This window comes from Cylas formicarius, unplaced genomic scaffold (assembly GCF_029955315.1).
Source record: "Cylas formicarius isolate icCylForm1 unplaced genomic scaffold, icCylForm1.1 PGA_scaffold_6__28_contigs__length_40554024, whole genome shotgun sequence".
NCBI classification, from domain to species: Eukaryota; Metazoa; Arthropoda; class Insecta; order Coleoptera; family Brentidae; genus Cylas; species Cylas formicarius.
Window position 1 is genome coordinate 21,320,764 of NW_026844347.1, and position 27,650 is coordinate 21,348,413.

Here is a 27,650-nt window from a genome sequence, read left to right on the forward strand (position 1 = left end):
ATGAGGAGATAAAGAAAAAATCGCTGGAAAAACTCAAAGCTACACCAGAAAGTGGTTACCAAAACTGCTGCGAGGATTGGAAAAAAAGTTGGCACAAGTGGATTACATCTGAGGGAGATTACTTTCAAGAGGACAACATTAATGTTGATTAATAAATAAATAATTTTTGATAAAAGTTATAAGTCACTTTACTTTTCTCGCCGATTTTGGCATATTTTGAATTTTTGTATCACTAACATTTGCAGATCCAAAAATATCTATCGATTTCTCTGAACTGAAAGCTTTTCTTATATGTTTAGAGCTGATTTCCTTATAAAAGAGTATCTACTTTAGTGCCCTGGGATGAAATTTTATAACTAAATAAATACACGGTGGTCAAAGATTTAAATACAAAAGCCGATTTAAGTAATTTTTTTCAAATGGAAACATCCTATTTTTATACTTTTATCGTATTTAGCATTAAAAAGGAAAAGGTTCCCTTTATAAAAAGTTGTATTTTTGAAAATTTGCAATAAAGTGTTTTCCCATTGTAAAAAATGTACCGGGTGGCTCACATAAAAAAACCTGTATCAGTTATCAGTTATCAGGAAACTTTATATACAAAAATTCTTTGTATAGTTAGGAGTTTTTAGATTATTTATTTTTTAATTATATCCAATTTTTCGGTATAGACAGCAATTTTGGAATTTTAAATGGAACGCGAACTATATTTCATTGCGTTTTTTAATTTAGTGGTAAAAACAAAGGTAACCTTTAGCAAAGCGACCTCTTTGGTTTACGGTAAATTTTACATTGAAATATTTCGGGATCTACAACTTTTTCTAATAGGGCACCTAATACGCAGTCCGTTCCTTTTTTAATCCTAAATACGATAAAAGCATAAAAATGGACTGCGAGATTCTTGTGATACCTTTTGATATGTATTCGTTGTTTATTATTGTTTTAGATATTCGTTGTTTATCTAACATTATTACTTATTATTATTATTATTATTATTATTATTATTATTACTATTATTGTTATTATTATTATTATTATTATTATTAATTAACTAATTATACTAAGAAAATTTTATACTTTTACATTCGTATTATACTGACAATATCCAACACTTGTAAATCAAGTCTTATGGAAATAAAGCTATCTTTATCTTTATCTTTACTTAATGACCTGTTTTTTGTAATTCGTAGGACCATACGTTTGTCTAATATCGATTCCGGGTTGCCTTATTGGTCGATAAACCATTTTTTTTTCTATTTCGTGTTTTTATACTTTTTATAAATCATAACGTGAGATGAAGGCCTGTCGTCCCAAAAATTTTCACACAAAACGCAATCAAAACAGCTGTCCAAATATCAAGATAGATAATGCAGAAAAGTTGAAGAATTTGCGAGGTTCGATAGCTGACCAGGAGCTTCACCGACTCATATTTTTATCTTTTACGGGCCTCAACGTCGGAAATATGTCTTATAATAAATACTTTTGAGTTTCGAGAAACGTTAAATCGGAATACGGAAATGGAACGGAATGGAATATGAAAAAAAAAGAAAAAAAACTAAATCGATTTATATTTTCAAAACCCTGTATTTACTAAACCACCAATATTCAAATAAGACATACGTGAGTAAATGTTCATTATTTTGTAAATTAACCAAAAATTCTAGCATATGGATGATCAAACTGTTTCTAATAATCCGCTGAATCCGCCGCGCCGACGGGCCGGTAAAACAGCTCTCCTTTTTTATCGACCGTAAGCGGCCATGAATGTCGAACATAGTGGCACGCGATGTAGAGTCGGCCGTGACGCCGTGAGACAAACAAATTGCCTTTTGCATAGTTGTTCGCAGTTTCCGACGTGAAAATATCGCCACAGTGCTTTACATTAAAGTGCAAATGACTTAGATTGTTGTAATAGTGTTTACCGGACCTGTAGATTCGTGGATTCGTTTTGGTAAGATGAATTTCTCTAGGCCTAATTCGATTAACCTTAAACTGCGCGTCCGTCTGCCATACTTTTAGTGTTTTCATCCCAGAAAATTATATATTTAAGTTGTTCGACCGCTCGTTATTTACTAGTAAGCCTCAGTTAAGTATTTGGTTATTTCAACATTTCAACAAATAAGTAAAATAACGGAACACAACACTTTTAAATCTACCAACACTTTACTGTAAAAAAGGAAAAAACATATGAATTGCCAGTTCCTTTAAAAAATATCTTTCGCAATTTGCTTTTCGATGCAGAATTTTAATTTTTATTAGAAGCATAATTTGGTGTAAAGAGAATATATGGGCATTAAATTTTTTTTATTAGTTATTAATAAATTTGTTCGGATAGAACAAAGTTAGAAGTTGGAAAAAATATAGCACTTTAACCATTAATTATTTCATTTTGTGGTCATTGAAGGAAAATAGCATTTAGTTACAAGCACGAAAATGATCGATGGACGGATACAAAAGAGGTTATTGTCACTTGCCACATTGCATGTATACATGCTGTAATGGAAAATGTTTGAAAAACCTTTTTGTTTTAACAAACAATAGCATATGTTATATAAAATATATTTAGAATCAATGGTAGAATTCAAATATAAAGAAACACATAGGGGTTTCCATATGAAAAAACATAATTTTATATTTCTACACATCCTGCGGACTTAAAAATAATTTTAGGTTATGCGTCTGATGTATCTGGGCAACTTCGTAATATAATTTCCTTCAATCAGCGACGCACTATTGGGATACCCTTTATACAGGTGTTTTGAAATTTAAAAAATAGAGAAGTGAAATTAGAACCAACTGCAAATAATATCAATCAATAATCCTGAGGAACAACTATACTGGAATGCAGCCTTTTAAACTTTACTCCTTTTTATTAAATGAACCTGTTTTCAATTACCATTTTAGTATAGCAATTACGATTTTTTCGAAATTTCGTTGTTCCCAGCCAATTTTCAAGAAAATAATATTATTTTCTTATCGATTTACAAATACGATATCTAAAATAAGTTTGTAGATTTTCTGAATTTCAAATATGAAATACAGAATTTTACCAGACAAGTACGTAGTAATTGTAGTAATTTACTGTGTCCAAAATAAGGAAGTCACACTACATACGGGGTTATGAAAAACGAGACTTAATCGTTTTGGAAATTCGGTACATTACATTCGCGATAATGATCTATCCATCTATATTTTTGCTAATGTGACATACCCGCTTCTTTCAAAAAGTAGTTGCATTTTTGAGTTTTTGCATCAAACACCCGGTACATTTTGCTTTCTCGCATCGCTATCTGCTCTAATTTATCCCTAGGGGTTTTAGAGAAATCAATTATCCTTTGAATATATTTATATAGAACCTAGTCTCGATATATTTTTGGTACACTGGATTTTTAACGATGCGATAATTGTTTTTGTTGTCAGTATACCTAACCAGTACTAGCGAAAGATCATAATAAGCATATTTCTGCAGATAAGCATATAATGACAATATAACAACAATTACAGAACGAAAACAGTAAAATATTGACATTTTAACACTCATGATGATACTTACACAGTTTGCGGATAGAGGGCTAAGACACACCCGTGTCGTATGATTTCAATATCGCCTAACAAACGGGGCCATTATCAGAACATTAACGATTGTTAAGGGTATTATTGACCTAAATCAGGATGAACTACGATTAGGTTGAGCTTCCTAATCGGTTGTTATGCTATTATTAGACTGGGATCGGTATAAACAAACCTTAAAATATAATATAATAAATCAGGTATCAACGATTATAAAACTGGGACGGCAACAGTGCATTCTCCGTACCCTGGTCGGCGTGGCAACACCACACCGTGATGGCTGGCTGCCATCGTTCTCCTTCCCCTGGTCCCGCGTTTGACAGATTTATTACCAGTTTTGTGTAGTCTTAATATGACTTATGGACAGGAACCAAACATAATCCAACGCGTAATTTAGTCTCTCAGCGCGGCGCGGCGGAGAGGCCCCGGGTTTGCTTTTCTTCTCTCTCCCGTCTCGGTGCTTTTGACAGATATATGACGACGGACGACGTTGCCAGATGCCTGCCTCCCGGAGATATTATTTTGATGTATGGCTGACGGTCGGTCGGAGATATATTGACGCGGTGGTGCCCAGCCCAATCGAATGCTGAAAGTTGTCGTTTTCTATCTTCTTGGAAAGGTTTCATTTTAGTTTTCATTCCTTTGAAATAGAAATAATTATATAAAAATATAAATAATTTGTCGGGGTTGACGCTGTTGCTCCCCAATTTGTCATGACAAAATTTCAGATCAAATTGAGGCAACGTTGACAATTGGGCGGCATTTTTAAGGATACGTGTGGTAGATAAGTAGATGTTTACTTTAAAACAAACTTATACATGTTCAAAACAATATGTAACACAGTTTTTTTAATTTTATATTTTTTTAAATTTAATAGTCTAAAAAGTCTAAAAGCACGACTTCCATTAATCCCTGGTAGCATGAGGTTAATGGTGAGTTTAAACAACATTTTAGCAGTTGAATCAATGAACATGAAGGACATATTTAAATCAATGGCTCGGTTCAGAATCTATCAATCTATCAACTTTGTAATCTTGACCCTGTAGTACAATGGGTCCTGCTGCAAGTTGAATGGTATGTGATATATAGTAAATACAGGACTTACTAACATTAATTTTGGAAATAATTCTTAACATCCTCTTCTGTCATTTGTGTACCTTTTTGCACGCTTCCTCCGCTTCAATATGTTAGTTGCAGTTTAAATTAGTAATGTAACTGAAAATTTCTATGACTTTTGTATTTTTTTCTATGCCACAATTATTGTTATTTATGGTAAAAAATCATGCTGTTGTATGATTAGCTGTAAACACCTGAATATTTATTTTGTCATTATTTGATATTATTTATTATATATGTGGATAAAATATATCCTTTAGTTTAGTTTTCGCCAGCGCGGTATTTCTTTGTTTATTATTTCTGCGTGCAATTATAGAGGGTTATGTTTACATTATTTCTTTTACGGACGTGAGCCGATCACAAAAGTAAGCCGCTTTGCAGTGTTTCCTGAGAGTTCGGGTCTATTTTTGAAGCGTACCAACGAAAAGCAGGTCACGACACTTGACCACGGGCATTATGTTTTAGACGATTAAACTAAAAAAACGTGGGTAACGCGGAAAGCCTTGCCCTTTACTCTTTTTCTTTAATAAGACGCAAGACGAGTAGACGAATTGTAAGACGAAAGACGGGTAGACGAATTGTTGTCCATGCCAAGTGTAAAAGAAGTTGTTGTGCGCTGTGTAAATAAGTGAAAATATAGTCTTATTTAATTAGACAGAACGTCGGACTGTGTTTATTTCCTCAGAACCTTAAACTAACGATAAACAGTCCTACATATACAATACATTTTAACGAATCGATTTTTTGGAAGGAAGGAAAGGAAGTGAAACAAAAATCATTTAAGATGCCCTACAATAACATAGTGTTTTTGGTGTTTGGGAGGAAGATTTCTCTGCATGTCATTAAACGTGGTCCTATTTCGGGATTTTTCCAATTTCGAAATTTCCACTAAAACCAAGAATTCTTCACTCAGCATATAGAGAACGTAAGCGTATTCCCAAAGCAAACAAACACGTGATAACTCGTGCCCTGCAAAACGCAACAACATAAATAACCCCCATTAACGGCGTTTCATCCCTCGCCGCGAAATCCCGCGCCTTTAACCTGACTGATGGACGCCGCCACCGCGCAAAATTACAAAATCAAGATCTACGGTCCGAACCGCCGTCGGATTACGGAAAATTTAACACCGGAGCACGGCCGCGTAACTTCACATTTTCAATTTACATTTCCCGGAGTTTCCGTTCTTCAACTGCGTACATAAACCTGATGGAATGCAGCGCGTTGTACCGGGCGCTGGATTAGCGGCTTTTCTTGTTTACCACGTCAATTTTTCAATTTCTCCCTCCTATAGCTCCAGGTTAGTGCACCGATTGTCTTTAAAAGAAGTTCTGGAAGGAGAGCGCTCGAAGCTTTCCAGGGTCTATATACACACCAGTAAACTTCTGTGCCAAAGCTTAACGCAAGCGCGATGATGCTTGAACTAGCGTTTGACGTATAGAATGATGAAAACAATTAATCGTTCCACTCAGAAACAATATGTGATAGGCAGGATTTTGCTCAGTAATCTTAAAGGCGCTTCCTTAAATCAGGCATATCTAATAATTTTACGAGACTGTCAAAATGGGTTGCGAATTTTCATCCCTGTGGCCGAGGGAGGATAAACACGAGGGGGCTTGATTTTTCTGCCAAATTAACTTAAAATTATTTTAGAGGTCATCAACCCTGAAGACTTTTTCTGAAGTTGCAAGCATTGACATTGGCAACTATATTATACCAAACGACAGATGGAAGGAGTAACATGTGTAAATGCCTTTAAATAATTTTAGATATAATTTGCTTTTGTGGAGCTCTTAACATAGAGGATTATCTGACCCTAATTGGTAACGTAAACATGCAACAGTGTAATGTCAATTATTTTGCTTTTCGGGGTGAAATCGGCTATTCTTTTCCTTGAGGGCTCTTGCATTTTTTTTCCTATGAGTGGTAAACAGCATGGCTAGACTAGCAAATGTTCTTGATGATAGTACAAAATACGTGATTTGTATTTCTCTTCTAACAAGAAAATACTCACCCCAGACAGAATTTTGATTTAGAATGGATAAGATTGCACTGATAAGTAAATGCTACTATGGATAACCTTGAAGGATATCAATTTTGCCTTGGAAAATCGTAAACACAAAGTTTTTGCAGATCATATTGTAAAACTATAAAGCATGGAGGTTTCGTGGAAGGCTTTTCGACGGATTTAGAATAATAAAATAAAAAATAGAAATAATAAATACAAAATAAAAACACCCTCTTGGAGAAAACAAGATATTTTCCACTAGCTTGAACATGATGAAGAAAGAAATGACATGGAAGATCTAGCAAAAAAAGAAAATATTATTATTCTAATATATAATATATATCCGGTGATATAGCGGTTACCGCTGATAGCATGAGGTACTGGGAATTAAAGTCAGTAGAACTCATAGGAGCCCAAGTTAAAGGATTTGTCCCTAGAAGGGAGATAGGGTAGGGTAGAATTAAAACAAAAGAAGTTGTGCAAGTGTCCAGATAGAACTCTTTAATAATAATACTTAGAGAAAAATACAGTTCATCAGGTGACAAAAAAGATAGAAAAGAAAAAGCCTTTATTAATTTGTAATAGATTATATGATTATGTATTATAAATTGTCAACATAGTGGACACCCTCCTATAGGCTTTATTATAAGCATAAATGATATATGCCTAGTACGGTTATTTCTGTTTCTTGATTTGTATTTTACCAGAATTTTGAGGACTTTCCATTAATTAAATTGTCTTTAAATAATAAACGAATGTAAATTTAAACAAAGCAAATATGTCATTAAATAACTTTAACGTTAAAATAGTAGATAATAATACACACATAACTTAATGTTACTTGTAAATTGCGTCTAAGGTGTAACGTTTGGTTGCCACTTAACCCATTTTGACAGGAGTTGGTAGCTACAAGTGTGCCACCTAATCAGTATTATAACATTAAAGGAACCTTACTGGTGATTTGGATTTTTTTTTTTTGGAATATTCACCCAACTAATAAATAACGGATGGAAAATTATTCAGGAATATCCTGCTTTTGTTTGTTTAATTCCGAATGGAATTCCGCAAACTCACTTGTCGTTTTTAAAGTTATATCATACGAGGTCATAAATAATGGGTGGTTTTAATTTTTTTAAAAAGCACTATTTGGCTTTAATTACTAACAAAATTTGTTAAACATTGCTTGATTAAAGCTGAAGAGGAAGAAAAAAATTAAGAAACAAAATTTTAAAGAATGTATTTCTAAAATCTTATTTTTATACCCGTTTTGAAAATGTATTTCCATTATTAATATTTTTTTATACTTTATTTTATAATAAATCATTTTTATTAATTAACAGTGTAATTTTTAATAAACTAAAAATTATTTTTCAAAATTGTTGAAATTCAGAAAATTATTTAAAAATTCGTAAAATCTGGAATAAGCTGGAAATGGAAGCTGTGTCGAAATATTGCCAGGAACTCTATACATATATGTCTCTATAACTTGCATTATTCACAAATATTAAATTTTAGTTTAATATATTTCACTTTTACAAAGGAATTTCGCTTAGTTTCTTCAATTCATTATATGCATTATATGTAAATTGACTTAATTCGCTCAAGTTATTACTTCGTCACCCTGCTGTCCTTTCGCATGTTTTATTACTCCCTGCCATTTAGAAACGGAATATAATAAGAGACTTGGAATAAAATCTTGTTGAGTTACCATCAGGTTCCGTTAAGATAATGGATCGCTCGTTTTGTTATGATGATAAATCAATTGATTTCGTAACTGCTGACAAAACGACGGGCGCCGTGGTAATCCGCTGCTAATTCGGAAAGATCCGGACGAGATGTTTTGGGACTGGACGCTGGTGTCCGTTGGGATGATGGATCCATTACTTAAACTCGCCAAATAAGAAGATGAGCGACGAACAGAAACGTTGCCGGTTGTTCGTTGTTATAGCATTTAAGTCCTTTCTTTAAGAATCCTAGAGGTATACGTACATACATAGGTAGCTAGGTAAACAAGCACATTTTTACATAATATTTACATGGTTCATTATCCTGCGCAAGCAATCCTACAGCAACACCGGTTAATACATTTAAATCTACTTATTTTTTATTCAATCTTACACTCGTTATATAAAGGTAACTTTTTTGCACTTTTTTTCCACCCATTCTTTACTTAGGAAATAAAATGACCACCTCCATTTGTATTTTATAGGCTCCAACTATGTCGGTTCTATCTTAGTCAGAGACAAATAATTCTGATAGTGGCCAAAAAAAGGGATAGTATGGAAATTGTAAAGTTTCAATATTTTCGTAAAAAATATTTTTCTTAAATATGTCACTAACTAAAAATATATGTTTTTTTTTAATTAAAAAATCTACACATTCTTCTAAATCTCTCGTAAGTTTGGCAACACCTTAGAGCGCAGTCCTCGCGTTAGCGGCTAGGTAATAATTACGCGGCTAATTGGGGATGATGGAACAGGACAATGGAAAGAGATCTCAATCTGATGTAACAGCTTTTCTTGCACCACCCGATATATCATCGTCGAAGGAAATTATAGAAAAAACATCAAAATATGTGGGAGAAGGTGCGGTGCGAGATCTTTTGTCTAAGTTGTGTGAAATATTTCCGCCAGAATAATTTTGTGTCTCAAGTTTACAATACGAAGGTTATAATTTTTGTTGTGACTCCGGAAGAGAAGCTCGAAGGAATTTATTCCAAATGCTTAAATGTATTAGCATCAGAAAGATTAATATAAAAGTTTTGATCAACATTGTACGCGATAATTTTTTCAAATCAGTGGAGATCACGAACTATTGATAAAATGTCTTTATATCTATCTATTATATGTATTTTATCGCTTTACAGTAAACCATTCTGGAGCAAGTTATCCTGTTGTACGATAATTCCAAACGTTATGGTTTTCTAAATAAAAGAAAGAATAGAATAAAAAAGTGAAATTAAAATCGGTTCTAGCCTTATAGTGTTATTTAATGTGTTCATTTTTCTTCGACTGATGTCTGCCTCCTCAGAATACGAAATTTTACTACGTTTCTTAGTATTTTAATATTTTACCACCCTAAAATATTTACTTTATTCATTTAAAACCTTTATTGCGACTTCAGATAAATACAAATTTGTGATTATTCTATTTTCTTTGCACTGAATTCTTGATTACAGGCTCATTTCTCAGGACAGTGATGAGTTTTTTTCGCACACTCAAATGCTATTATTAATGTTTTTAAGTGCGATTAATGCGATAGATGTGTGAATTACTAAGATTTTGTTTAAACTATCTACTTAAACAAGTACTTCGTTTAGCACATCAGCACGTATTCATTAATCAGTCTCCTTATTTCACAGAGAGAGAAGAGGATAATGAAATTGTTCTTTGAATGCTGACGGTTGAGGACGTGCTGCTGTAAATTATACCCAACACCATGAATTTTTTTAATTTTATATTTTTTTCCGCATCGTACTGCGCAAATACCTCTGAGCCCGATGTCAAACCCAATTTGAAAAGCAAAATTTTCAATTATTACGCTCTGGCGTACCACGTAAATCAAAATAATTAACACCAATTAGCGAGCCTCGCAACAGGTTCCACTCTCCCATAGCAGTTTTTCTTTAACAGCGATAAATCAAAAACCGCGCAACACAATATAAACAGTATTAAAATACACGCGGCGTATGAAAGGCGATTACAAATTGTTATTAACGCAGGAAACGCCGCGTACGAACACTCTGTAGATACAAAGGACCGCTATTGATAACGACGAAAGGTTTAATCCCTTACGCTCTATAACTGGTTTAGTGTTAACACGTACCAAATAATTTATTAATTAACAACAAACTAATTTCTTGGAAACATTTTCCTTTCAACAAAAATTCGGAAAAATCGATATCTATTTTCAAAAATGAGCCGGAACGGGAATTTTGAAACACCAAAGCACCTCGAGAATGTTTTATTTTAAAGAATGGTGACAAGATGATTCGGATGCTCATAACTAATTTTCCAAGTGTTTAAAAGTGAATTTGTACCTTTTTTTCGATTGGTACATGATAGACGCTTATGTTCTGGTAAGATTCTAGGACCTTTGACCATGACAAATTGAATGACAAATTAACAATGAAAATTGCTGTCAAGGCTTTTTATTATGGAGCCAAAATATATTCTGTAAAACCGCCTCTAAGGTGGTTCAAGGTTCATAATAATACAATACTATATATAATAATACTATACTATATATAATAATAATATATAATTTATGTTCAATATCTTTACGGAACTTAAGTATCGCTATCAACTCCCAACTCCCTCGCTATCGACACTCTTCCCCTTTCCAGATATTTTTATTATTCGAAAACTTAACTTTAGGCCATTCCGTCTATAAAAAAACAACTCATATTGATCGATACCTAAATGCAAAAATCTTCCGAGATTAATTTCTTAGTTTTCATATTACTGTCTGAACTCAAATCTCTTAACCAGGAATTAACCACTTACACAAAGTAACTTCACAATAGTCCTTCCTTATGTTCAAAATCCGACCGATCAAATAATAAAAATTTTGAAAAAACATATCACCAAAACTAGTTTTTCTACTTGTCCTAAAATCTCCCAATATCTGCGATTGCTTAAAGATAAAATTCCTGTCGAGACAGCAGGTGTTTACGGTATACCATGCAGCAGTGAAATCCAGAGTAGTGTATCTTGAAGGGTACGAGATTTACAAGCAAAGTAAATGGTGCCGTACCATCAATCTAACGGAAACCTAAAACATTACCGAACAAACTAAGGTGTATTCCAACTGTGTCGAAAATTGTCATAATTGACATTATTAAGTCATAATTGACCATCGTTGGCAAAATGTATTAAAGCTCAACTCAAAAAAGTGAGCAAAGTGGTATTTCTCCTTACAAGTGAGGTAAAGTTAAGTGCAATCTGCAAGCGGTTGGTTGCATGACATCTTAGAAGTATGGTTAATTTGATTTAATTTTCTGAGATCTAGACGTCGCAACTGAGTGATTGATATCATTATTTGTTTATTGTTAATATTTTTTTAAATTTTATTATGTAAATATTATTTTGAGAATGGCTTTATTATTATTAGCTGTATTGGTTTTTACCGGTCAAAAAATATTTTGATGATAGTCAATATTTCTCCATTAATCAACAACATTTTGCGGCGTTCAACAATCAACATCAAATTTTTAGCAGCATTTGGTCAAAATATGCCCAAACCCCATTAAATTTTCAGGGAAAAAAGAAGTTAAATGTTTAGTAAGAAAATGAAGTAAGTTAGCATGCTATAGCATGTTATCATGTTCAGGGGAAGTGAGCAATGCCTTTTCCTCACTTGTCCGGTTGGCGTGAGAAAACAAATTGTACTAAAAATAACTATTAACCATTCTGGACACCGATTTGTTCCAATGGACATCACCTTCCTTATTAGACGGTCCGGGTCGTAAAATCGAGTTCGTCAATTAAAAACGCGTCCTCATCAACGAAAAAAAGGCCGAATTGATAAGACGACCTACCGATAAATTAACCGACCCGAAAAATTTTACTTTTTAATTAAAATCCTTAAAGTTATCGCCTTTATTACACTTTCTGGACGGACGAAGCTCAAATCAAAATCCTTTTAATTATTGGGTTCCTTCTGTTAATAAATCCGACATTCATCTGTCGGCAATAACGATAAATAACCGCGCATATAACGTACACACGAAAGAAACCGTCCGAGAAGAGATTTTTTTTTAATTATATTCATCACCGATAATGCCACCATAAATATTCGTCTTTATGTTATAACACGGCGTACCCTTGACGGTGTTTTCGTTACGTTCGGTTCACAATGAGAAATCCGTAATAAATACTTCAAATCTCGACAATAAATCGTGTCAAAACAACAAAACGAGAGGAACGCCGAACACGGATTCCAAAATCACATATCAACTAAATTATAAATTAGCATAAAAATCACATAAAGTCCGAGAGAGATTCGAGTCCGTGAGGCTACCCGGAGACGGCTGTTCTGGCCTGCTAGAGTGACTTGACGGGCACAAAAGGACTGTCGGCAGTAAATCTGCCGTTTTGGGAACTTTCAGCTTTAAAAGTTTCAAGTCGCGCCGCGTCGTCGAAAAATAGTTGGCAATCCAGAAAGATTGCTACCATCGTTCAAAAACGTCAACTATTTTGTCCACGGCAATTTTCGGTCGTTCGTCGCGTTGCGGAATTCTTAAAAATATTTGCAGAGAGTTGTTGAATTTGTCAGATATTCGTTTAATCCGCAGCAATATTTACTAATTTCGATTAGGCTGCAATACCGAGAAATTCCACTTTCTCTAATAGCAAAATAGCCCAAGATTAACAATTCGAAATCGCCATATTTGCCAATGTCAACAAACAACAATATTAGTCCAATATGTATTGGTTGCATACTCACGTGCTGGGATTTCTATTAGCTCGTAGAATCGAATAGAAAGGAAGTAAATAAATACAGGGTGGTCAAGAAGTAACATTCAAAATTTCAATAAAAAAATCGTTAAAAGACATTTTTTCAAATGGAAACACCTCATGTTTTTTGTATAAAGTTGCCGATTTGAAACGAAGAAATAAAAAACAACCGAGCACTACAGAAACGTCACTATTTTTGCTTGCCATGGGTTTGGAAATCAATGTTTTACAGCTTTATGCCACCTAAATTAATCATTTTTATTGGTATTGTTATTGCAATATAAAAACTGATCTCATGTTTATACATCAAAGAAACTATAGAATGAAAATAAAAACTAATGTTAAATAAAACAAATTTAAAAGATAGCTTATGATTTCCAACATTCGTTTTTTATAACTATATTCTTATTAAATTATAAGTACTATTTTGTAGTGCTCGATCATCTTCTTGACCAATTACTATTCGCAGAGCATTTTTGTAATGTAAAAACATTGTATTATTTACACCGTCGGTTGGGGCAACGCCCGCTTCGCGTCATCGTAAAGCATTTACCTTGTGCGCAGTGTTCTCGAGCATGGCGAGTCCTTTCATTAAGCTGAACTCTACCACCATGCAAATAATCACACACCTGAGCACTGCTTTCTCTCACTTTTCCGGTTGAAAAAGAGTTATTTTTATGCCATGTGAGCTAAGTATGTAATTTTCTCACTCCGTTGGCGCTGTAAAGTCCATTTTCACTTCCGCGCACTATGTTGGTGCCAGTCACGGCTTCAAGGGGGAGCCGAGAAAGGAAATGGCTCACGTGTGCTAAACATTATTTTTTCTACAATGGTGGAGTTTCGCAACAGAATGAAAGGACAGTCACCTGGTCGTCGCTGCGCAGAGGTTATGTATGCTTTCCAATGAAGCGAAGCGGACATTGTAAACAATGCAATGCAGACGAACTGGAGGATGACTCCCATGTTGTGCCTTTCGTTAAATTTTTGGCTCCTAAAATATATTTACTATGTTCTTACGCTTTGAATTCTATAAATCATTTTTTTTGCGTACCTTATGACGTCACTTTCCACTCATTTAATACCAAACGATAGCTGAACATGTTTCAGTTGAAGTACCATTTTCAGCAAAAATTTGAATCTGGATCTAGATAAAATTACACGAGAAATACTTGGTGTTAAGCCGAACAGTTATAAATTAGCTCCAAAACTTTTAAGCACTTGCATGATTGCTTATGCCCTTGAGTTTTTTTCTTTAAATTCTGTGCCGACGAGTCGCCACTGTTCTCTTCTGTGGCCGATTGTGACCATTAAGGTGCGTAATGGCCGGTCGCGTAAGACAGAGCGCGCAGAAATGCATCGATTAGACATAACAAAGTCGGGAGACAACGTCGGGGGACGTCAGAGGGGAAGGGACGCTCAGCGGCCCGACGTTACAACCGATGGACCTTTTGCATCCGTACAGATAACGGCGGTAAAGAGTGGACGAGTGGCAACTTGACGACCTCACGAGGTAATTTCAGAGCGTTTCTTGATAATCGTCAGAAGCATCGCGTTTTACTGTCACCACGGAGCCCTTGTAAAGAAAGTTTAAAAGGCGAATATTATTACCGACTAATCTTAAGATAAATATTCTTTTTAGCATTGATCGTTATTCGGGGGTTGGGCAAGTAACATAGAAAAGCTGATGAAATTCAGACTTTTTCTTGCGATATGTGTTAAGAAATTCTAGTAGTTTTTATTTCATTTTCATTCATTTATTTCATTTTTTCATAATCTCTAATCTCAAGAATAGTAAACAAAATAAAAATAATATTGGAGGGAAAACAAATTTTTTGAAATAGGATAATTGCTTTTGAAAAGGGAGAATCATATATATATATATATATATATATATATATATATATATATATATATATATATATATATATATATATATATATATATATATATATATATATATATATATATATATATATATATATATATGGTCATTTGAGTAAAATGAACGGAAATGGATTTTCTCGTTGGCCAAGACGCTACTTGTTTGTGGACTTACAGAAATTGAAACGCACTCAATAAATTCATCGAAAGTTCCTTGAATAATTTGGTATTAGGTAGATCTGTTCTTTTTATCATGACTAAAAACGTGGTTGTTCATGAAATCAAGTAACTTTATGATCAGCCTACCACAAAATGGTCAACCTACAAATACCACCCAAAACGGGTAACCCAAATTATGTTTGAAGTCAAAAATATGCTTCAAGTATAATTCTGGTTAATAAGGGTGCAACCGCAGTTCATCGTCAGTATATTAGACTTTTTCCAGAGCGCCGAGCTTGCAGAAAACGGTAACGTATTAAATGCTAAAAAGGTATGCCGGAATCATAATGAAGAAAATAAGGCATATTAGAATTCTATGAAGCACATCCAGTTTCCTCTATTACTAGAGTATATGAAGAGACAAGTATTTCTCGGGGATCAATCCACGCAATTTTGAAAGAATATAAATACAATGCATTTAAATTTCGATAAACTAAAAATACTAGTTGCAGAACAATGTCAAAGGAGGATGCGGTTTTGTTTGGATTTTTTAAATAGACGTAATGAGCATAATAATTTTTTGAAACACATTTTATGGACTGATGAAAGTTCGTTCACTACCAGAAAGTGGTGTAATAGACAAAATACGCGATATTCGTCTTTAAATACTCCAAGTTAAAGACATGAAATAAAAACCCAGGGGTACCAATCTATATATTATGGGTCCGATATTTTTAGATCAAAAGTTAACTGGATATCATTATCTGCAACTTTTAGAGCACCAAATAGAATAATATATAGAAGATTTACTCCTAAATATATCAGCGCTGATTATATGGGTGCAAGACGGTGCCCCTCCTCACAATATTGTGCAAGTAAAAAATTTTCTTAACATGGAATATCCCAAGAGTTTGATATGAACTGCGGAACTATGGATTGGCCAGCCAACCGCCCCGACTTAACTTTAATGGATTTTTTCTTTTGGGGACGCATAAAAAATCACGTCTACAGAACTCCTTGTAATAATGTCGTGGAACTTCGGCATAGGCAATCAATCAGTTAAAAGACAATCCGGAAACGTTACTAAAGACATCATACAATTAGAGTGTATGAGAAAGGTGTTCAGGAAAATAGTGGTCACTTACAAGAGCATTTAGAATAGTTAAAGAATTTTTTACTTTAGTGTATCTTGCATTTTTGGTGTTTTTGTTTTACTTTAATTTGCAAATAATTATTGTTGTTACAGTCATTCACGGCACTCTTTGAAATCATATAAAAAATTGCTATTTTTGCCGATTTGTCAAAAACGAGTGAACTAAAATATAAAGTGTGTTACATCATTGTAATCGGAATAAGATATTCTATTAAACACACATATAATATACAGGGTGTTTCATTTAAAAAATATGATGTAGGCTTATATGTCAGAAAATTAATGGTGTTTTATACGTCACTTGGAGAAAACTTTGTTACCAACCCTACATTTTGTTTGTTTGTTTACCTTGAAATCTCTAAAAGTAAAAAAGTTAAAGTCAATTAAAATGTTATGAAGATAAATTGAAAGCATGGTACCTACATTTAGTTATGCTTAGTTTAAAAATAAATTCAAATATTCTTCCTGTGCTCGGATGAATCGCAATGTGATAGAATTTTCCTTAAAAGAATCTAATACAATTTCTGCGACAGTCGGTAAGAAGGAACAGTAATAGACGCAGGGAAAATATTTATGCCTGTCTGTTCCGCGTCACTCCTCTGGCTGCCGCGGGGCTGACGGCCTCATAACGGCCGCTTTCATCGATCGGATCCATTGTTGTGCATTTGTTTTTGCACCCCCGACAGTCTTTAAAAGGATTGGGAGTAATTGCAAACTTTGCTGAATTCTATTGAGACCGTCTCCAATGTTCTAGTCGCTTTGGTAGATTTAATTATATTTGTACCGTTTCATTTTTGCGATTAATTCATATTGCTCTCACGATGTAATTATAAAGCATTTAGTAAATTGTTGGTTACGCAAAAATTTGAATTCGTGAAATTAATAATACTTCTACGTTATTTATAACCTTCTTTTTCAGCAAAAAAATATGTTGCTGTTGTTCGCATATGACCGTAAAGAGGAAAAGATGTATAATCATTTTCAAATTATACCAGTATTTTGGTTCCGATTGATGTCATTTATTCAATAAATAAGTTCGGTAATAAGTGATATAAGTCAGATATTAATAAGAGTCTATTATTACATGCATTATTATTCCCAACCACACTCATAAGTTTAGGCGAATTTTCTATTTTAAGAGATAGAAAGATACGCTTTTTACAATAATGTTGTTGAATCTTTTTGAAAAAATGTGCCATTTCTTGCAGTGCAGTGCAGTTCTTAATTTATATATAGTTATTCTAAGTGTGGCATTGAATTTTATGCAAAAAAATCAAATAAGGAACATTATTAGATTCAAAAGTTATCAAATATAAAAAGTACAATGGTATCTCAAAATGAATTTCAAAATAATCTTACATCTGATAAATCTATATTTAGATCACGTAACACCTGCTTAACACAATTCCCAAAAAAGTAACCTTTGACGAGAATCGCATATATCATATAAAAATAAGTGACTACCCCGAACTGAGCGGTTTCTCTAACCTTAATCAAGATGTTATGACCCATGTACTCCCAACATTGTAAAAGCAGTATACTTTTTAAGAATGCTTATGATAGTTTTTTTAAAGTACCTATTACTGAGAATTTTTACTTTAGCCAGTAGCTTATTGTATAAGTTTTGTTTGTTTTGTTTTTAGGGACACAGAATTCTGCCTGAACTTGTCTGTGTTTCTGTGTATGACAAGGGATTGACAAAATTCTCTATATCTTAAAGATTGGTTGCCGATGTTCTGGATAGAACCTAAATAGCAATCGGACCAACGATCTTTGTTGGAGTGAAACCGAAAAAGGGAAAAATATATAATCCATAGGATTGTTTTGGTATTTTGATAACCACCCACTTTATTCTACGGATTATAAAGATAATCCAGTTTACACTGTCATCAAAGTTCTGCCATTTTCTCAATGTTATCAACATTATGGATAAGTTTACCAAGATTTTTGTTATATTTCGTAAGTGGCATCGTCTGCATAAAGTATGCATTTATAAGGATATAAAAATCATACAATGATCAAATGATACACGACTGACGTTGAGGAATACTATTATTATTAAAGAAGACTGCTTTCTATTAGTTAAATATAGCGTGAAACTCTTGGGGTACGGTCACGATATCAACTTTGCAAACTGTTTGGACAGCATCGGGACCTAAAGTCAAACCGACCACCACGTATGCATATGCATAACGTATTTTGAAAAAAAAACTAAATAATTACTAAAATATTCCCGTAAAATTTCGTAACTCCGGTCACCATTCTCTATACAAAACGGAAATTGCCATTCTGGAGATATTTGACACCCGTATGCGAATTATCATAAACCTTTAACGCAACTGCTAAATAAGTCCCGTTTAAAAACAGAAATCAATTTAATCTTAACTACGCTTTCATGTCAAAAGTTTGCGGAGCGTTTCTCGCGTGACCCGAAGCTGTATTTCTTTGAAATTAACGTCGCTGTAGGGACAACGCAGTCATCCTGCGCTTTTTGTCGCTGATCTACACGGCATGTATACGCGTATTTCTCTCCGGCTCTGACGAGAATTGAATAACCGCAACGACAATTTGCGGTCGTGCATACGATTGCTCTTGATTTATCCTCTAATAAGTTTAATTGGACGACATTACAATATTTTTGTTTTATCATGTTCCTATCAACGATTTCGCTAGCCACGCTCTACTTTCTCACCATGTCAGTAAGTAAAGTTTTTGGCGTGACAAACATACTAACTGTATGTGGATTGGGCAATCAGAAGAAAGATCCGTAATTATATTTTATCAATTCCACTCGCAATAATTAACTTGAACAATTTTTTTATTTCTTTAATACATTTGTTTATGTATGTATGTATCCAAATATCAAAACTCAATGCCCAATATTGAAGTTGCAATAAGTAATTCTTCAAGTTGTGGTACTAGGCTTTTCCTTTTAAACGACACTAAACGCGCGGGAATGATCGTGACGTCATACCGCTGCTTTTCGATCGATACGGCGACATGTTATAGTGTTATTCTCAGGTTATAGGCCGAAAATTATATTATTTACGTTTATTTTTGGTTCGTATAAGGTGTGTTTGTATTTAATGGACGACAGTTTGTATTTGCGCTTGGTTTGCTTTACAACCCGTAAAACGCCAGGTAAACTTTTTATTCGTCTACCAGAAAATAAAAGCTGTTATTTTTTGTTAACATAATGTGCGGGTGTCACTTTAGCCTTAACCGCGCAAATATTTTTGCACGGTGAAGTTGCACCCATTTTATTGCAGTCTCCATAGGAATGGCTTCCTGATCTAGATAAAATGGTTTAGTTATTGATGCCAATATACTTTAAAATCAGTATTTGGGTTTCCTTTTTGTTTTTTTTTTGTTGAATAATTTACTTTTTTTTAACACTAATCGCTAATTTTTTAATGAACATACCTTTTAGCTTTAACACCGCAAACTCCAGCAAAAGAAAAACTTTCGGTGTTTTGTATGTAAGATGTCACCATAAACATATCCACTAAAGGTAAATTATGAGATTGGCTTCGGTCATTTTCAAAATTTTCAAGATAACAAAAGCAAGCGACTGGATCAAGACTAAAATTAAAAATGCTACCGTCCGACTGGCGCGCATTGACGTCACAACTAGTCACAGCCAATGACCGCACGTTTCAAAGGGGATTTCAATTTTACAATTTTTGATTGCTTATATTTATTACGAACTACGAATTTTTTTTGTGAACTGTGGTTCTTTTAATAGTATAAACTTATTTATATAAGCAATATTTTTAAAATTAAAATTTGTTTTTGTTTTTCTTTTTTGAAAAAGTATTTCTAATTTGTAATTTTAATTATTTAAGTAAGCCAGAGACAAGGACTGGTAAATATATCAACCACAGATCCATACTATTGATATTGTTCATCCCGTAACCAGAAATTGTAACAAGTAGTTTTACGTATAGAAACGTATAACCCAAACTTTATGACAATATTAATCGCATGAGATGCGTAGAAACTAAAACGCTATCACATTTTTTTTAAATATGTTTAAACATTTTTAGAATTATTCAAATAAGGTGTGATTTAAACATCTTAACGAATCTACTCTACGATAAATCAAAATTGATTTAACTCAGAAAATCGGAAAAATTATCAGTTCTAACATTGACTTTATAAATATTGGACTGCGCTCTAGTATTATAGTATGAATGAATGTGAATATGAATCTCTCACAAAGATAAGATTTTAGTTAGATTTTTGTGTTAACCGTGGGACACCCTGCCGTGTAGAGAACTTTTAATATTTTGTTTGGTAGTATTTGCATAGACTTATAACTAGTTGCACCACACTTTCCCCATACAGGAATCAGATCCTTAGGCCGAGTAAGAAAAATGGTTTGTAGACATTTATGTATTCTAAAACGCACAATTAGATTAATCGCGGCACGTGAATAATGGCACTGACAGCATGAGCTCATTTTTTGTGTAAATGTGTGTAAATATGCTCAGTCCAATTTAAATCCTATTATTATTCTTACATATCTAATTTTCTGTTCTATGTTATTGATTTTTATTGATATTGGTTCAATAAATTATTATTTTTATTTTTGTTTAAAAAGTATGCATTTAGTAACTTTTATATTAATCATTAAACTCAATAAACAGGGACTGTAAATCCCCAAATCTCTATTTACCTGGAGTGCCAGCTCCCTCCCGCTCACTGCAATTAAAGTAGTACCAAATTGTCTGCAAATGCAAAATATTGGAAAACCTAATTTACTTACTAATAAAGGATATCAATAAAAATATCTCTCATTAAAAATATCTCTCTCCTCTACTATTTTGATCAATTGGATGTCAATCCTTGGATTTCAGAATGTACGGTCTCCTCTATTTTTCGACCCACCTTCAAAAAATGTTTATTCAGAATGTTAAAAATATTAGCACCAGGGAGATTGAATTTTGTTGTATTTCTTGCTTGCACCCAGCTTGTTCCCATTTATTTTTAAAATATTGTTTTTTAAAGCCGTCATGGTGTTTCTATTTTATTTTTAACATGACTAAATTCCCGAGTTTCTCGGAATCCTCTGGACTATCGATTTTTTTCTTCTACAATATATCTCGTTGCTTCATGACATCTATATTTTCAATTTTTTATGTTTTAACAATACCTATTCTACTTACATAAAAATATCAACTTAAGACTTCAGCAGACTAGTTAAATAATATTCCTGTTAGTCCTTCCCACGCAATAAGTTTAAATTTAATCCTTTGAATAAGTCTAAATGCCACTTTAGTCACAAGTTGGCACGAGCAGAGCGGGTGCTTATTAAATAAATGACTGAAGAAGTTTATCAACGTTTATATGCTCCTATCAATCAAGCGCAAAGTGTCACTTTAAAACATTAGCTTCGTTTGCCACGGTTCCGAGTTATTTCGGACATTTGCTATATACTTTAGTCATGGGTTTGCAGTTGTCCTGTTTTGCAAAAATGCACCCAAAACAAAATGGTGGTAGAAAAGTATAGTATACAACACGTTGATAAACTCCTTCATTCCTTTATTAAACACTGTTGTACGCAGGTCGTGGCCAATCAAACCCGTAATTAAAGTGGTTTTTATAGGTAGGATCCTAACATTCGAATCTCATATGTTTTCTCTAAATTAATAAAACAACTTTCCATTTGGCTGTTATTATTATGGAAAAGGATAAAAATGGTTACAGCGAGCTGCGAATTTCTTGTTTAAGATTTTGTCACTATTTGGATAAATAAATAAATCTCTCAAACGTCAGGAGTGCTAAATTTTTTGTCCATTATGAAGAAGTATGTCGTTAACTCCACTTGTGATTAACTGTGACTTATTTAAAAATCTTCTACGTCAGTTGTTGATGAACCGAACTTGCTGACGTTTCGTCAATCATCCTGTTGGCTTCTTCAGAGCTAAACTAAAATTGACTCGTATTCTACTGTGTATCTGCTTATATATCGCTAAGGATGGCATGAACATAGTCTCGGATGACTGATTCCCATATTGGTGAAACGTAAAGACCTGAGTCGTTAAGATGCTTATAGATTTCTATAGAATCTTGGATTTTTCGTTGGTTTTGAAGAATTAGTTTTATGGAATAAAATTTCATATCAGTTTTCGTGATTGTGTTAAGTAACTGCTCATGAGTTTATTTGTCGTAGTCCTAAGACTCTTTCATGTTCTTTGAGTCTAGTTGATATTTTTCGTCCGGTCTCTCCAATGTATTCTTTGCCGTATATTCATAGAAAGCTGTAAACTCCTGATATCTCAAACATTACATGATGTTGAGAAATTTTTGGACAAGTGGTAAATCTGGTTTTGACATTATATTTTTTAAAAACTTTTGATATGTGGTCAGTGATGTTTTGAATATAAGGAAAGACAACAGTGGAAAATATGGGGTTGTGTTCGGACTCCTTGTCTTTGAAAGGTTTTGATAAAGTGTATTCTGTGATGGAAAGCTTAATATCTCAGTGACTCGGGCTGCGTTTTACGGCTCTATAAACAAGACAGTTGATAACCGATGACTTTTGTATGTGCGTAGATTTTCTGTAAACAGAACGACACAATGTTAGATAAGAAGATCTAGGAATGGGAGGTTATTATTAGTTTAAAATTCAATGGTAAAACATGGGTTAGAGGGTACAAAGCTAACCAGAATATCAACAGGATATTATTTACTAAATTCCCTATTCCTGAAACTCTCAATATTATTTCAGAAATATTAGAATTCAAGAATCCAACCTTATAGGTTTCTATAGATTCACGGAATTTTCGTTGGTAGAAGAACTGATTACATGCATCTTGGACATCTGGAACATATTTTTCTTATAACTGTCAAATTTATGAATAAACGCCGGGAACATCTATGCGTTCCCCATTATTCCATTTAGATACCAGGATACAAACAAAACTGGACACGAAATTTAATTCGATAAAACTAAAATTCTTGCATGTAATCAGTTCTTCTACCAACGAAAAATCCGTGAATCTATAGAAACCTATAAAGAACCAAAAAATCTTAATTGCGATATCATTCATAAGTATGGGAGTCAGTCATTCGAGACAACGCTCATGCCCCTCGTTTAGCTCCGCCCCCTCAAGCAACACACAACAAGTTATATGGAGTAATTCAATCTGTTTGTTTACAACAATCTAACCTTATTATTGAACCTCAAAGTCATTAGTACTGTATTACATTGTCTGCTGAGTAATGCTGACTAAGAAGCGCGTGATTCCTCAACGTTCTAGAACTCTTCGAGGCCCACAGTCCAGCTACCGTATACATGCCCGGCACGCTGCAGGAACAACGGATTTTTTTATTTGAAATCTGTTTGTTAAAATCCAGTTGACTATTATAAAATAATTTTGTAATTGTTTAGTTTAAATACAGTAGTGTTTTAAATTTGTGTTATGTTCTAAGGGAGAAGTTTTTTAAAACCAAAATACCCCGGCCACGAATATCACATACCTAGAAGCAGGTACAGAGTAGAATTGGTGTAAGTTTCAGTTAAGCTCTGAAGAGGGCAACAGACGAAACGTCACCAAGTTCGATCCATCAACAACCCTCTAAGGAGGAATCTAGAAGATTTGTAAATAGTATTACAGTAGCCTGTGGAAGTTTTTATTGAAAAATGAACTGTGACTTTCCTGTCGCCTAGGATAAATCTGTCTTTTGACTTTTTGGTTTGACCTCCCACGAATACTGCAACTGATGGACCGCCTTCTGGTGCATGTAAATAGTAACTTCGTAGTTTGACTGCAATCATGCTCGTAATCTCTGAAATAGCGCAATTTTTGTGACAATCTCAGGAATTCAGATTTTTTATTTATATTATTAGCATATAATTCAATGAACAGCAATAGCACAAGAAAATACTCACCAAAGTACACGTTTTCAGAAAATGATCGCAGATTTTGATGACACTCATTTCTGCTTAAAATGTGAATCGACTATTCTTGGACTCGACAATTACATCAGTCACCGCAAATCCGGATGCAGCAAAACTTCCAATTACCCACCTAAATCACCGTTGCCTAGCCAGCTTTTACCTCCAGATGAAATAGGTCTAAAAGCTGACGACTTTTTTTCTTCTCTCGAGCTCAGAAGCAGCTTGAAGAAACCAGAACAGCAATCCACTTCCGGTAAAACGGTGTCTTTAAGTGTACTCTATGTTTTATCGAAGTATCTTTAGGCAAACACATTGGTGGAATTTTGACTCGTAGCAAAACAACTGCCGTAATCCAAGCAACGACATCCAAAGACCAGCAAGAAACTCCTCAGTCGAAATCGGGTAAAAATGTATGGATCGGAGGTCACCAACTAAAAGAACTAGGTTCAGGAGATAATCAATCCAAACTTATCAAAGCGGTTGCGGATTTGGAGCGAAGAAAAGATGACCCACCACGTATAGGAGTCTACGCAGACTCTGATGAAGACTCCGACGAGTATGATTATGAAGACCAAGAGACTTCCGAAGATGAAGACATACCTCCTAGGAATCATACTGGCGGAAAGTGGAAACCAACATCTCCCATTCAGTGGTCTAGAGAGACAAGGGATTGGAATATGCCTCCTCCTACATTTACAGGTATGTTTAGTTACGTTTTACCATTGCAATACCATTCCAATATTTTTTCAATAATATACTCAGGAGGAAAGTGGAAACCAAATCCATCCAAATCACACACATCTCCGCCTCCATCTTACACCAAAGGCAAATGGAAACCTACAGAATTCGATAGCGTTCCACCGGCTTCGTTTACTGGAAGTAAGTGGGTAGCCTTTAAAAAACAAGATGACGTACCACCCCCCCGGCATACTAAAGGAAAATGGAAACCTAAGGGTGATCTAGAAGAAGATTCTTCACTACTTGGCCACACCAAAGGTTTGCAAGTCGTTAAAAATGTTACCGCGATGAACTAGACGATATTTTAGGTAAATGGAAGCCGCAATGTGAATCAGATGAAGGGATACCGCCACCAACGCATACAAAGGGTATGAACATTAACACCCAACTAAAAAAATGTAAAAAGTAATGATTTCTCTAGGAAAGTGGAAACCAAGAACAACCGACGACGATATCACAGGATCCAGTCAATCAAAAGGTTGTTTGTCTATATGAATTCAATAGTTCAACTAAACATCCCTGTTTTAGGTAACTGGAAAGAAAAGACTGAGATGCATCCACCATCATCTTACACAAAAGGTAATACATTTTTATGTTTAATAGGTAGGCATAATTCGAGGCCCTTTTAGGTAAATGGAAGCCTAGATCCGAATCGGAAAGTTCTTCAAATATAGTTCATTCGCCCAAAAATCCGGAGAAATTGAAATTCAAATCGGACCCACGGACTAGGATTAAAAAAAAATCGGAACCAGAAGACACAAGACGTAAAAAAGGAAGATGTCAACAAAATGACTCGCCGACTAAGAATAGCAAGATAGACTTAGGTAAACCTTCTACTTCTAAGAAGTCACCTGAAGACGATTTTGCTGATTGGATCTCCCCTCACCAATTTAAAGCGTTTAAAATAACGGACGAGTCACCATTTAGAATATCGTCAGGTACAGTCCAGTATTGGTGCAGTCCTTGTAATAGGCGATTGGCATCTAAAATTGTGTACGAACGTCATTTAAAGTCCGCGTTACATTACAAAAGAACTAGGCCCGATGGTGAGTTTGACGAAGGCGCTTTTATCAAAACAAAGAAGATCAAAGAGCCTTCTGTGGTATCAAATCAAAACGCGAAAGCCGCGCCACAGAGAAAACGCAAACGGAAGAAGATATTTGAAGTATGCACCGTATGTCATTCCAAAGTAAACAAATATCTAATGGGAAAACACTTGATCTCCCACTACCACTGTCGAAAGGGAGACATCGCTACCGACGTTGCGAAAACTATGGTACTAGAGAACATTTATGGGATAGTACTGGAAAGTCCATTTCAATGTTGCGTTTGTAAATTCTACTGCAACACACACGCTGATTTTCTGAATCACTGGCGATCTGAGTTACATCAAATCAATGACACAAAATATTTGGGCTACTTCTTTTGCACTTTTTGCAAGCATTGTTCAGATACTTCGGAAATTATGTTTGATCACTTGAATTCTGAGGAGCACTTGGAAGTAGTTTCGGTTATCAACAAATCGGTACCGATCACTATCAAGAAAATTCGAGAAATGACATGTCTTACATGCGGCCAAAAATTCACCCTTAATATCCAATTATTGAACCATTGTAGAAAATACGGACATGACGAAACCAACGTCGATGTTTTTCGAAAAACTTACGGTCGGTGCAAAGATTGTGATTTAGTATTCAAAACTCCCATCGCACTACAAAGACATCGAAAAACTGTACACAGGCAATCGTACTTTTTCTGCAGCACCTGTAACTTGAGATTCGAAAAAGCATCCGACGCTAAAGAGCACAGGAAGTCGCTAAAGCACCGATACGCAAGTATGGAGAAGAAAAAACCGGAAGGTTCCAGTTTGAGACGGATGTGTAAGTATTGCGACGAATACTTCTCAAATTTCCTTCTGTTGAAGGAGCATCTGCAGCGAGAACATCCAGAACACAAAATAAGGTGAGTCTAAAGAACGCACTCGTATTTGTTATTATTTACTTATGCCCTTTAAGGTGTCCTCATTGTGGAGCAAGTTTTACAGTAACCCAAGAACTCACAAATCATCTGCGCTCCAAGTCGTGCAATTTCGAAGAGACAAGCACGGAAGAAAACTGTTATCGTTGCGAAAAGTGTCCGTTTTCTTCAAATTCTACTTCCGAGTTGCTATTTCACATCGCTTTGCACTCGGACCCTATTATTATCTATCCACTAGATTCGGATGGAAATGAAATTCACATTCGGGCGATACCGCGATACAAGTGCCCCGTTTGCGAAAAGATTTTTCCCAAATCTTCGCTGCACGCGCACCTCCGGCAACACACACAGGAACGACCATACGTGTGCAAACTCTGCAACGCGTCCTTTGGCAGAAGAAATAATCTGCTGTTCCATGTGAAAAACCATAAGAAAAGGACCAGGAAGGTCGTCACCAGACATTCGCGGGCAGAGAAAGCGTTTTTATGTTCCACTTGCGGTGCAGGATTTTCAAAAAAGTGAGTAGACTTAGAAATAAATTTTCGCCGCACCAAAGATTCTTCTACACGATTGATAAATATTTATCACACAGGATTGGCTTTAAATGGATTGTTTTCGATGATACTTCAAAATTTGTGAAAGATATCTGGAAAAGTGCTACGAACATTTTTTTTCAATACTAAT

General features: G+C 34.5%; 1 protein-coding gene across 2 annotated transcripts in view; it reads left to right on the forward strand.

The window, feature by feature from the left end:
* The first annotated feature begins 1,810 nt into the window (after positions 1-1,810).
* LOC132703401 (zinc finger protein 729-like) overlaps positions 1,811-27,650 on the forward strand; it is a 47,724-nt gene continuing 21,884 nt past the window's right edge. The window contains exons 1-9 of one of the 2 annotated variants that reach the window (XM_060672641.1): positions 1,811-1,951; positions 24,261-24,504; positions 24,555-24,950; positions 25,014-25,247; positions 25,298-25,357; positions 25,411-25,467; positions 25,518-25,568; positions 25,619-26,951; positions 27,005-27,484. In XM_060672641.1, coding sequence (XP_060528624.1) covers positions 24,264-24,504; positions 24,555-24,950; positions 25,014-25,247; positions 25,298-25,357; positions 25,411-25,467; positions 25,518-25,568; positions 25,619-26,951; positions 27,005-27,484 — 2,852 coding nt within the window. In that variant the 5' untranslated portion in view covers positions 1,811-1,951; positions 24,261-24,263. Of the gene's footprint in view, positions 1,952-14,586; positions 14,663-24,260; positions 24,505-24,554; positions 24,951-25,013; positions 25,248-25,297; positions 25,358-25,410; positions 25,468-25,517; positions 25,569-25,618; positions 26,952-27,004; positions 27,485-27,650 lie in introns of those variants that run through there. The other variant, XM_060672642.1, reaches the window with a different exon arrangement.